The 13,423-nt window shown below is 40.4% G+C and overlaps 1 protein-coding gene across 1 annotated transcript in view; it reads right to left on the bottom strand.

Moving 5' to 3' along the window:
- The window catches only part of LOC111152905 (HYDIN, axonemal central pair apparatus protein), a 298,524-nt gene that overhangs the window by 197,693 nt on the left and 87,408 nt on the right, over nucleotides 1-13,423 (bottom strand). Inside the window, 4 exon segments of the mRNA XM_022511638.1 lie at nucleotides 159-259; nucleotides 3,139-3,371; nucleotides 9,271-9,338; nucleotides 12,973-13,196. Coding sequence (XP_022367346.1) covers nucleotides 159-259; nucleotides 3,139-3,371; nucleotides 9,271-9,338; nucleotides 12,973-13,196 — 626 coding nt within the window.

Raw genomic sequence — 13,423 nt, 5'->3', positions numbered from 1 at the left:
AAGCTTTGTCATTTGAATATCAGATTCAGCCTCCTTCCTCAGGAAAGCAGAACCAATGCAGTGTGAACCGACTGCAGGCGCATTGCCTCTGGGAGAGGCAGCCCATTACTGGTGGCTCAGGGGGACTGGGGAAGAGAGAAAGCAGGTGAGGGGGATACCTTGCAGTAATTAGGAGTGCCAGCACTTCTTCCCCAATGCCCTCCACGTCCACCACCAGGGCCAGCTCGTATTTCTGCACAGTGTTGGAGCATAAGGTTACCTGGAAAGGAAAAGGTGAGAAGCGGTTCTTCTGCAAGGCCAGCCCTCCCCCTGCGCAGGGGGGAAAGGAACAGAGGAGGACCACATGGAGTACGGCTTCTAAGTACTTTGTTATGGGATGTATGGCGTTTACATTTTTAGTGGAACAAATTACATTTCGGGGTCAGGGCCTGCTGAGTTTTTTCAAAGGCCAGGTTAGAAACCAAATGGCTTTTAGCACAATAGATTTGCTCATTTCTGAGAAGACTGTATCAAAGAAGTCATACACTTGCATCAGGGGAAAAATGACCCTGAAGGATGAGCCATATCAAACAAATTTTAATCACTCAATTTAAATTGTTCTCTATGCCTCTGGGCTCTGTCAATTATGAAAATTCAATACACCAATAAAACAGTATAGCTAAGTCTCTCTTAGAGAAAAATAAGTGAACATGACCATGTCAGTTCCAGAAAATGGCATAAGGAATCAACTAAATAATTTTTTGTAATATATTTTTTTAAAGCTATACATTTTTTTTTAAAAAAGATTTAATTTACTTATTTGACAGAGAGAGAGAGAGAGAGAGATCACAAGTAGGCAGAGAGGCGGGAAGAGACAGAGGGGGAAGCAGGCTCCCTGCTGAGCAGAGAGCCCGATGTGGGGCTCGATCCCAGGACCCTAAGATCATGACCTGAGCCAAAGGCAGAGGCTTTAACCCACTGAGCCACCCAGATGCCTCTAGATAATTTTCTTTTTAAGAAAAATCAAAATGGCTTAGTTGGTTAAGCGTCGGCCTTCAGCTCAGATCCTGATCCCAGGGTCCTGGGATCAAGTCCTGCATTGGGCTCCTTGCTCGTGGGGAGTCTGTTTCTCCTTCTGCCTGCCGCTCCCTCTGCTTGTGCTTGCTCTCTCTCTCTGACAAATAAATAAAATCTAAAAAAAAAAAAAAAAAAGAAAAATCAAAATCTCGTCTCCCTCCTTTACCCTCCATATTCATCATTAGAGCAAAAAACAGGAAGCTCCAAATAAAGGTCTATTCAAGGACAACATGTGCCCAGTATATATATTTTACCCTATGTTTTTTATTTATTATTGTGAAATTTTACATTCAAGCTGTTGAAGTCTTGTCACAATATTTAATTGCTTAAAGATGATTTGTAGTGGAAGAGATACTTCTAAGTGGGGAGAACAGCTTCTGGCAGAAGTGAAAGCTTTTCTACCTATAAATTATGTATGAAGGACTAATTAAAACTTTTCTTGGTTGCAAAGGGAATCACTGGATGCAAATTCGAGTCTACACAGACACGGCTGAAGTATAGTTCAGGAGCAAAAGCTGAAGCTTGGAGAAAGCTTTTCCAAATATACAAGGGAAAAGAAGATGGAGCCATGGATTTGGAAAGGAAACTTGTCAGATTCAGGGAGAAGTAGCTGCCCCTACATGCAGAAGGGCCTGGAGTGAGGAGGCCTTGTTTCTATCTGAGCTACGGTTAGAAGGCAGAAGAACAGGAAGTTCTGGCAGAAGGCTGCTAGATGGATGCTATGGCTCCTAAAATCTTCCAGTGCCATGTGTGAAAGGCAAAAAGAAAAGGCAGGTAATGTGTAGGCTGTTTGCAGCAGCGTTTCATCCTGAGAAAGTCACAGCTAGGAACTGCAATCATCTGAATGGTTGTGTCCTCCCTACCCCGTCCCCCACCCCCAAACAAAATTCATTATATTGAAATCCTAACCTGTAGTGTGATGGTAATTAGAAGGTGGGGACACTGGGGGTGATTAGGTCTTGAGGGTAGAGCTCTTATAAGAAAGCTCCCCCAGAGCTCCCCAGCTCCTCCCACCATGCAAGGACACAGGAAGTCAACAGTCTGCAACCGGGAAGGGGTCCTTCACCAGAACACTCCCATTCTGTCTCCCTGATCTCAGACATCCAGTCTCCAAACAGTGAGAAATAAATTTCTGTTGTTTATCAGCCTCTCAGACTTGAGTGTTGGTAAAATTAGCAGCCCAAGCCAACTAAGTACCACACCCCCGAGAAGTTGTAACGATATATAATATAAATTTCATTAGGTCCATGGAGAAGCCCTTCGAAGAGCCAAAAAGTCCCAGAAAAGATTGAGGATGAAAGGATTCATGGTGAGATATTATAAAACATTTTTTAAAATGTGAGGGGATAAGGCCATAGCTGAATTAAATATTCAAAGAGAAATTTACCAACCTTAGCTATGGAAATCTTACTTTTTCTTTCCCAGAAAAGATAAAATAATTTCAATTTAGTAGCCTTCAATAATGCTAGACCCAACTATTTGGAGAAGCAAAAGTCAATGAGGGAGGACAGTAAAACCTTTCTCAGTCAGCTGTGAAATAATTCTGCTGGTGGCCATTACCAGAGCATCACACCGTGGGTCTAAATATAAACCACTGTGAGGAATTTCACATCTACACTCACCATGAAGCCCAGATTTATATTAAAAATCTGAATAAACTGGGTTATCATCTGGGGCACAAATCTGGACCTTTACTGGTATAAACGATTAGGTTCCAAAGGAAAGTAGGACTTAATTATCAATAAATTCTTAAATCTTTTACTATTTGTACCCATGAGTGTACTGTCTATACAGAGTAGTGGTTGTACTACAAATCGCTAGAATCCATTGTTCTGGTGAGGGCAGTTTATCTAGATTGATGGAAATCCACTAGGGCAGTGTCAGTTCTTTTGGCCCAATATATTTGTATCTGGTTGCTTTGGCCCCGGTAGTTTATTGCCTTAAAGGCCCACTTTTCCACGTGAATTAGGGTCACTGTCTTGCACTGATGGTGGGCATGTAAAGCACACCTTAGCTGTGGCCCTAATAAATATTTGAGAGTTTGGCTCCTTGCCCATATGTGCTGAAGGCTGTGCACTTTACCCTGATAGCGGCAAATCCTTGGGGGCGAATGGTGCCACTGCTGGGAGTGATGGTGAATTCTTTTGGTTGCATTATGCGTATTTCGTCCTTGTTCCAAGACGGCATTTTGTAGTCTGAATACTGGCAACTTGAAATGCTTTTACGGCCATCACCATCTCCAGGGACACGCAGTTTGAAGGTCATGGGGACCAAGGAGGTATTATTGAGGGAACATATCAAGGTATGAGGGAAGCCTGGAAAACAAAATGTGAGGTAAGAAGTAAGAGCCCCACTATATCCTCCCTTGAACTTCAACCTTGGCTAGCATCGTCAAAACTCTCAAATGTCTATCCAGCTCATTGCAACTTGCTTAACTCCACCTCCCACTGATAGTCTTCAGTCGTACAACAAACGAATGCATTTCTTTCTTTCTCTTTCCCCCTCCCTTCTTTCCTTCCTTCCTTTCCCGCCCCTTCCCTTTCCTTTCCTTTTCTTTCTTCGATCAATACTTTTATACACTTACTATGTAGCAACAATAGACATGAAACTATGCCTTGATGTCCATCCAGGTCCCTCTCAGAAGCAGCCTCTTATTACCTGTTTGGTGACTTGCCCTCCAAAAGTATATTTTGCATTTAATTTTTGCATAGAATACAGATTTTTTAAAGAAACTGAATCATATTTGCTCTTTTTATTTGCCGGTGTGTTAAAGGAGAAGCCTGTGTGGTTTTCCCCGCTGTGTCCCCGCTGTGTGACCTAGAGCCTGCCAAGACATTATATAACTCATCCTGGACCTGTCTGAGGCTCACGCACTCAGGGTCGATGACACAAAATCGAATAATAGCCTCTCCTGAGAGAGACTTTACAAACTGCGTTTGAGCAAGCCAGAGACTGCCACACCGGCTTTTACCTCCCTTAGACAAAGCTACTTTGTTGTGTTAAATCTAGCCTTCCTACATTCAGTTCTGGGAGACTCCTGGTCATTTTCTAAGAGATGTGGATCCTCCTTGTCTGGCAAGCTATAAACTGAGCTCTAATTTTGGACTCCTGAGGTGGCCACTGTATCTGCCATCACTTTCAGAACGAAACAAGAACAAACAGGCATATTTCTACTAGATGCCAACGCTATTCTTTCCACCTCGAACCCTACTGCAGTAAAACACAGCTGGTCTCGGGACTGGTTCCTACGTCACTGCAGGGGGTATTGTGACCACATCTGCTTCTCCAGGTCCCCATGACTGAGCCTTTGTCGACACATCGGGGCTGCTGGATGAAACACGTTTGTCTCTCCTTTGTGATACCACCTGCCAATCTACTTGGAAGAGATCTGTTATGGAAAAAGAATTGCCTGATGAAGTGGACCTGACGGGTTCTCTTGGCAATTCCAGGGGAACTGCTCCAAAGTCAGTTTCACAGTCAGGAACTGCTGCATTCAACTCCTGAGCTCTCCCAGCAAGGATTCTTGCAATTATAGATGCCTCACCCTAATTACACTTGACCATTTGGGGGAGAAGCACTCTTACAACGTCAGGTGTGCTCTGGAAATGGTTTGTGTAAAGTTTCAGATGGGTCCTTCCAAACGACCGGCTCAGACTATTTCCCTGAAACTAAAAGTTTTTCCGAGAATAAAGCCAGTTATAACCTCCTAGCTAGAACGATTCCTCGCACAACTACCTGTAGACCCCACACTGCTTGTTAAGGAGACGGAAGAAGAGGATGTTATTTTATTAAGGACTGCAGGCTCGTTACGAATACAAGTGCTACCCCCCGGGCTTCTGCTTACACCAACTCCTAACACTACAGGGTGTAGGGCTTTCCTCATGCTCTCTATGACTTTTTTCTGCTAACCTTTGTAAGACTTTCTATAATCATTGCAATTAAGATTCTAAGAGACAATTACAATTAATTTACACCCTACTTTATACCCTCCTAAAGTCAATTTAAATATATTTTTTTAAGATTTTATTTGTTTGACAGAGAGAGAGAGATCACAAGTAGGCAGAGAGGCAGGCAGAGAGAGGGGGGGAAGCAGGCTCCCTGCTGAGCAGAGAGCCCGATGCGGGGTTCGATCCCAGGACCCCAGGATCATGACCTGAGCCGAAGGCAGAGGCTTTATCCCACTGAGCCACCCAGGCGCCCCTAAATATTTCTTTTTGAGTGAAATATGACCAGTTCATACCTGGACCATGGAAGACAACTACCATGTTGCTTTTTAAAAATCCCTATATTTATCCCAGCAAATTTGTCCTCAGACCTTAATTTCGGTCTTAATTTCTGAGGTCTTAATTTCTGACCAAATTACCCAATGGTCAGATCCACGGAGTGCCTGAAGCCTTCTAAACTCCTTATTCTCATTTAACATGTTCTTGTAGCTCCTGACAAATAGTGGGTGTGCAGATACAGACCCTGCCCCTTCAGGCCTATCATCTGGCATTAGTTGTTACTTACTCTTTGATGGATCTGAGGATTTATCAAAGCTCCAGTGTTCCTTCAGGGACAATCACCACCCAAATTCTATAATCTGACTCTCCCATGCTACTGTAGCTTCAGTCAATGTAATTAATTATTAGATATGTCCTCTAACATCCAATCCTACCATTAAAATATTTATAGCCATACTTTAAATTTCATTTAAGATTTCAGATGCCAACCAACAGGACTAATACCTCTCGTTTACTTCAGTATATTAATAATGACCTAACACCATCAATCTCAACAGGCCCTGATGCTAAATCTAGAATCTTCGTCTCTAAGCAAATAAAGGCCCTGTCTCTAACACTAACCTGTAACAGACACCTCTTCAAGAATGGGCCTTAGTGCCAATAGAGGGACAATATTATCAACTCTAGTTAGCTCAATGTACTCCCCAACACTCCAAGTCTCTGCAAACCTTGTTTACTCCATCCAATATGCCAGTCATCTTGGAAGAAAACTCTTCCAGTCCCTGGCTCATTCCTGTAACAGTTAATGTCTCTTACATCTGGAACTCTATGCATCTTTATTATTCTTTCATCCCTGACCCAATAACATGTTTACCTTTGTCTGCCTCATCAAAGCCCTGATTGCACACGTGAGATAGTAATCAGGATGGATGAAACATCATGGATGATGTTTCTTTGTGATGGGAGGCCAATCTTTCTAGAGAAATAAATAATGATACTTTCAGTAGGAGTCATGAGAGAGCTCTAGTTCCAACTTCAGGACTTAAAAATATTATCATAAAATAATTTTGAAATTTGTATCATAAAATTATCTCTGCCTTTGGCTTTAGGGTGCAGAATCCAAAAGCACAGCCATGTAGCTTGAATTAACTGGCCTAATTGGTTTTGAAAATGAAATAGCCCTAGATGTCCTGTTGGCAAGCAAAAAGGTATGTTTTTGATAACACTTTCTGCCACACTGCAGAGAAGATTAAGGAATCTATATACAGACTAAAAGAAATGAGACTTGAATTTTGAAGGTGGACTTAGGAGGGATAAGTTTTCCTATCTCAGCCCTGAGGAATCTTGGGTCATGGGTCTGCAGTGTCCTCCCACCTCTTGCCTAGCTGCCTTATCACCAAATGGCCCAATAAGATGTTATACAATAAAAGAAAAATAAGCTGTTCATAATTTTCACCTAAGCTAGTTACCAAAACTTCTAGCTGGACCAACCATGAGAAATAGCTATTGATTATTATCTCTATAGCTCAAGGAAACAATGAATTAATTACCCAATAATGGCCTTTCTTGTATACTTAGGGATAGCAACAGACCAAATGGAAGACATTAATGGGGGAATAAAAACCTACCTAGCTTTAGAGTATGCATACATGGTTTTATCCACTGTGTTAGCCAGAGCTTGCCAATATCAAATACAGCATTTTGAATAAATCAGTGGCATCTTAGGCACAAACATACACTTCCTGTTTGCCATATTTTGTTGAAATGTACTATTAGGGGCTTGGGTGCTTTTTAAATTTTAGACTCAGATATTCTTGGGGCTCAAAAATTGGCTTATCATTGGTATAGTTTTGACATTAACCTTTGAGCAGTGAACAGTAAGACAGCTTCTAGACAATGAATCAGAATGAGATTCCTTGGAATGACTGAGGTGCTTATTTAGATTCTGCTTTCTGCCTCCAAGGCAATATGACAGTGGGCACATTTTCCAAATATTCCATGTTAGAGTTCATATTTAAATGCCTGTGGAAGGATACGACGCTGTCATGCATCAGTTTCCCACACCTCTCTATGGACTCAGGTGAGCTGTTTGGAGGATAACTGCATAGATCTTTGGGTAAGTAATTCACCTCTTATGGTGGATCAGTCACAATTACCCTTGGGAGAGTATGTCTGTCATAGTTGGCCATCAGACAATTTTCAAGTTGTAGGTCACTTTTACTTCCCTTCAAAAACTCTATGACTTAGGGCACCTGGGTGGCTCAGTGGTTAAAGCCTCTGCCTTCGGCTCAGGTCATGATCTCAGGGTCCTGGGATCGAGCCCCGCATCGGGCTCTCTGCTCAGCAGGGAGCCTGCTCTTCCCCCTCTTTCTCTGCCTGCCTCTCTGCCTGTTTGTGATCTCTGTCTCTATCAAATAAATAAATAAAATTAAAAAAAAAAACTCTATGACTTAAAATGCATAATAAATTTGTAAAAATTTCTCCAGCCATTTTCATATTCTATGGTAATTAAGAGACATTGAACTCCATTTATACAGATTTTCTTACATGTTAGGAAATGTTAAGTGTTAAAGCAACTGATAAAGGAATTATGAATCAGCTTTTTGTAAAGAAAAGATACATTGTGAAGAAAAACTTTTCCCCAGATAGATGGGCCTACTTGAGGCAAAAGAAATGAAAGTCAAAATGGAGGAAACAAAAGAAAAATGGAAAGGACTGTGGACTATGGATTCAGACTAGGGTTTCTCAGCCTTTTCTAAATTATTATCACCTCCTCAAAGAACCACTGTGATGAATTAATTTTCCATGAAATCAATTCATTAAACATAATTTAAGTTAGATTAATTTCTCCCTAATGAGAAAATTAAATACTAAGGAATAAGATTCTGTGATAGGACTGAACTTTGGAGGACCACAAATATTGATAAGATCTATGCTTTTTTTTTTTTAAACCCAAACAAACAATTTTTGCCCCTTTGAGGCAACATTACCCCATTTACTGTGCATGATTTAGGCGGATCTCATTTGAAATACTCATTCTGCCACTGCTGTGTGACCATGGGAAGTTATTTAACTGTTCGAATGCTCAGTTCTTCCAGCTCCAAAATGGAAATCCTAAATAGCATCTCCTCAAAGGACTGCCAAAAGGTTTAAATGTAGTACTATATGTAATCCACTTAGCAGTGATTAGAATATAAGATGGAACCAATAAGTGGAAACTTTCACTGCTAATGCTGTCATTTTTATTATTGGAAATGCTGAGACAGGAAGAAATGACTCAGGGAAGTAACTGAGCAAGAAGACAACACAAAAATATAGACATCTTCCATTTGGAGTGATAGAATACCTGAGTCAAACCACCACTGAATTCACTTGAAACTTGAAAGCATCTCTGTGCACAGGTTGCTGTGTAGCCAGACTGGCAAATCAGAATCTACACATAAATAGAGTGTTCAGGGGACGCCTGGGTGGTGCAGTTAGTTGAGCATCTGACTCTTGCTTTTGGCTCAGGTCATGATCTCAGGGTCATGAGATTGAGCTGGGTACGGGGCTCCCTGATCAGTGTGGAGTCTGCTTGAGAACCTTTCCGTCTCCCTCTACTCCTCCCATTTGTGCTCTCTCTCTCTCTCTCTCTCTCTCTAGAATAAAAAATATATATATATCTGATGGTAGATAGATAGATGGAGTGTTCAGAACACTCAGATAGGAGTGTGAAGTCTAAGGCTTTCCAGTTTTCCACTGCTGGAAGAGCCTGGGCGACCACAGCCTGAGAGCTCTTAGTGCCGGGGACATGGTTATAACTTCCACATATAAATGGAAATGACATCAAAATGCACTGCTGCAGAGAAAGGAGAGAACATTTCTAGATCCATTTAGCTGCTACCTATAAAAAAAAAAATGGTAGGAGAGGTTCTTTGTAAACCTTCCTCCTTCCATGTAGAAGGAAAACTAATTCCACTCAATTTTTAACTTCAAATGGAAAAACACTCACCAAAGGAAACATCACCAAAGTGCAGAGCAGGAACGTTAAAATGGAAGGTAGGTCCAATGACACAGCCTCTGGAAGTAGGAATACAAATTGGGAGAGTGGATAGGGAGTCCAGCGAATTCAGAGTAGCAGTCATGAATTAGGGAGGTGGTTAAGTCCAAAAACCGTAAAATGGCATTAAATCAAGTACAGGATCTAGCACTTAAAGAAACTTTGAGATGATGGTCTATCACAGTGGTTCTTAGAGTTCTTTTTCAAGATTTGAACCACTGGGTTTGAGCAAATGTTGCTGTGGTTAACTTATCACCAAACTCCTACCAATGAATGAGGCAGAGCAGACACAGCACCAAACCAAAGGCACAGAATATTAATGTGGATAAGATACATATCATAGCTCTATCATGCTCTATCCTCCACCCCCTGCCCTAAGCAACCACAAATCTATTCTCATTTCTCTCTTTGGTTCTGTTAGTTTATCCTTCACATATCTGGGGGCTCTGCTGTTCGGTGCATATATGTTTATAATTGTTATATTCCCTTAATGGCTTAACTCTTTTGTTACTATAAAATGTTCTTTGTCTCAAGTAAAAATTTTTATTTTAAAGTCTATTTTGTCTGATATTAGTACAGCTTTCTTTTGGTTACTGTTTGCCTAGTATATCTTTTCCCATCCCTTTTAGTTTCAACTTATTCACATTTTTGGATCTAAATATAGTTGAATTGTGTTTTGTGGGTTTTTTAAAAGCCCATTCTGCCGATCTCTGCCTTTAATTGAAGTGTTAAATATATTTACATTTAATATAATTATTGATAAGGTAGGACTCATGTATTATACTTTACTCCTTGTTCTTTATGTCTTAATGCCATCTCATTCCTCTTTTTCTCCATTATTGCCTTTCTTTATGTTAAATGGATATTTTCTTAGTTTAGCCTTTCAATTCCCTTGTCATTTCACTATATTTTTTAGTCAGTCTGGGAATTTTGAGAGAATGGGCAATCACATCCTAAATTTGGAAAATTTATTCACAGAGCCAAAGGTTAAGACAGTATAGGATTCATGCAACAGGAATGTCTAACAAACTCAAATTCACCAGTCACTGTACCTAATATACAACCTTGCATGTAGGAGGTACTCAAGAAAAGTTTAAGTGAAGGGGTGCCTGGGTGGCTCAGTTAGTTAAGTGACTGCCTTCAGCTCAGGTCTGATCCTGGAGTCCTGGGATCAAGCCCCACATCAGGCTTCCAGCTCAGTGGGCAGTCTGCTTCTCTCTCTGACCCTACACTGTCTCATGCTGTCTCTCATTCTCTCTCTTTCAAATAAGTAAGTAAAATCTTAAAAAAAAAAAAGTTTAAGTGAATATCCAAAATACACATGTATTCCTAATAGAGCTGCAATGTGTATGTATGTGGGTCAATAAATGCAGTATTAATTATTAGGCTGCACTTAATTAGAGAGCAGACACATGAAACTGGGATGGGTTTTCTTATTCAACCTGAAGGACAATGGTCTGTCTTGGCAAGTATTTACCTTTTTCCTACATGAAAAGTAAACTAATGGTCATTTTATACTATATTATTATATATATTATTCTTGCCCTCAAATAGGGTGATTATTTTTTTATCTTAAATATTTGTAAGAGCAGAGTTTTAAGGTTTTGTCTTCCCCGTTTTGGATGGAGGCCCATCAATGATGCTGGATGTTGTGGAGGATACTCAAGAGGCTGAGTGATACCTCTTGAAGTCAGGAAGTTGGAAGACCTTATTCAGTTGGGACTTTGAAGAGCTGATCTCCTGGAACTTACTGAGGACCCTGGAAGATCAGACAATCTCTGAAAGGGAGACAGAGGTTGCATTTGCAGGTTTATTCTTCCTGCTTCTCCAGATAACGACCTCCATTGCTTGTCAGGAAATGTGAATTGTTATTGAGGTGGGAGGTGACCAAGAGCTCACATAATGTGAAAAATACTCCTGCCCTCCTCATGTTCTTTTTATCACTGAAGGATGTCCACTGTGGGCCAGGATGAACATGGTGCATCTTCTTGAAGAGTAAATATTATTCAAATATTTAGAAAGCAACACTGATTTTTTTTTCAATTATCACAAACATAGATGTATTATGGAAGAAAATATAAATGCCTTCTGAATGGTTCAGATAAGTCTTGAGACTTAAAAAAAAAAAAAAAAGTTTATGATTGTGCCAGGCTCTCTCAACCTGAGTAGCTTAAACAACAGAAATTTATTTCCTCATAGCTCTATGGGCTGGAAGTCCAAAATCAATGTGGCAGCAGGGTTAGCTTCTTCTGAGGGACTCCCTCCTCAGCTTGTAGATGGCCATCTTCTCTTTATGTCTTTATAGGGTATTTTCCTATCTGTGTGCCTGTTCTTTTTTTTTTTTTTTTTTTTTTTTTTATATATAAGGATCTTAGAATTTTTTTTTCAAGGTTTTTTTTTTTATTTATTTGACAGAGAGAGATCACAAGTGGTCAGAGAGGCAAGCAGAGAGAGAGAGAGAGAGGAGGAAGCAGGCTCCCTGCAGAGCAGAGAACCCGATGCGGGACTCGATCCCAGGACCCTGAGATCATGACCTGAGCCGAAGGCAGAGGCTTAACCACTGAGCCACCCAGGTGCCCCTGTGTGCCTGTTCTTAAAAGGACACTAGTCACATTGCATTAAGGCCCACCCACATGACCCCATGTTACCTTAATTCTTTAAAAGCCCAACTCTAAGTACAGTCCCATTCTTAAGTATTGGGTATCAGAATTTCGATATAGGAATTTGGGAAGACACAATTCACTCCATAACAGGGACACTTAGGTGGAAGAATTGAAAGAAGTGGCAATAACCTTTAAGCTTCTCTTGAGATTCTGAATTTCCAGTAGATATTCTGAGACCAACAAATTTTCCTAGGATTCTTCAGACCACAATGTCTAAGTTATCCTCAGACCCTGAGGGAGACCTATGAGTAACCATAATAAGAGAGACTGCCATCGTAATTAACAACCTATTGCTATGAAAATCCAAATAGGATCTGCAATGTGTTCTGAAGACATGATCTTTCTAAGCACTGGGAACCAAAGTTGTAGATCTGCCCAATGGGTTGGTCATAGAGTACTTTTTTTTTAAATCCCGAGGGCAAACTCTGCTATTAATGATTTTCAATTATCACAAATAGCTGGAGAAGCCATCAAAGGACTTCTAGCACAAAAGCTGCAAGTCTAGCCTTGGATGACTGATGCTCTAAGTAGACTCTTTTACAATATCTGGAGGTATTATAGGTATGAGCATTTAAAAATTTTCCTTAAAGTAAAAATGGAAGATGAAAGTTTAGAGAAATGGGGATAATAGCTAAAGCCTGGTCCAGAAGATAATTTTATCTAGGTATTATTATAATGATTTTTTCCCCTGAATATCCTAAAACAGAGAATAACTGGAAACTAGCTTAATGTTTTAAGTCCTTATTTTATAAAGCTGTAGTTTGTACAAAAACTAGATCTTCAAAAGCATCTTTATCCACATGACAATAATAAGTTACACATGCTCAGTATGTAAATGCCATTGGAAATTTAAAACATTCCATTATTTTGATGTGTTCCTACCAACAAAGACAATTATGGACATCCAAGACATGAACCTGTATTGAAGTTTAAGAAAGCAGTAGATAAAAGCTTCAGTTAGCTTCCACATTAGTTACAGATAATATCTTACCTAATGGTCAATTTCACAGGCTCAGGGGAACCATTGACATTGACCAGGAATACTTCTTCAAAGTGCCCCAAAATGGCAGAACTGAAAGAGATCTGGACCGCCTGAACTCCATTTGGTTCGATGATGCCTTCCCTGGGGCTGAAAACAAAGCAGGTCCCCAAAGCTGAAGTTGGAGGGATCACGTTGAAGAGGGCGTCAATGCTGCCTTTGTTGGATAGTATTGCCTATATCAATAGAAAGCCAAGAAGGCAAAGATAGAGCATGGACATCTGATTTATTTTCATATTAACACGTAGCTGTACTGTTTAATACCAACACAGAGAGAGCTGCAGGAATTAAAGCCAGAGAAGAACTCCAGGGGAGAAATGAACAGTCTTCTGCCTTGAAGGTCTGAAGATAAGAAACCCAATGCAGAAGTAATTTTGTGTTTTTAGTATCCTCTTTGTAACAA

The sequence above is a fragment of the Enhydra lutris genome, unplaced genomic scaffold (genome assembly GCF_002288905.1).
Source record: "Enhydra lutris kenyoni isolate GAN:26980312 unplaced genomic scaffold, ASM228890v2 scaffoldscaffold30, whole genome shotgun sequence".
Lineage (NCBI taxonomy): Eukaryota > Metazoa > Chordata > Mammalia > Carnivora > Mustelidae > Enhydra > Enhydra lutris.
The sequence above is the reverse complement of the archived record's forward strand: the minus strand, read 5'-3'. Positions and strand labels throughout refer to the sequence as shown.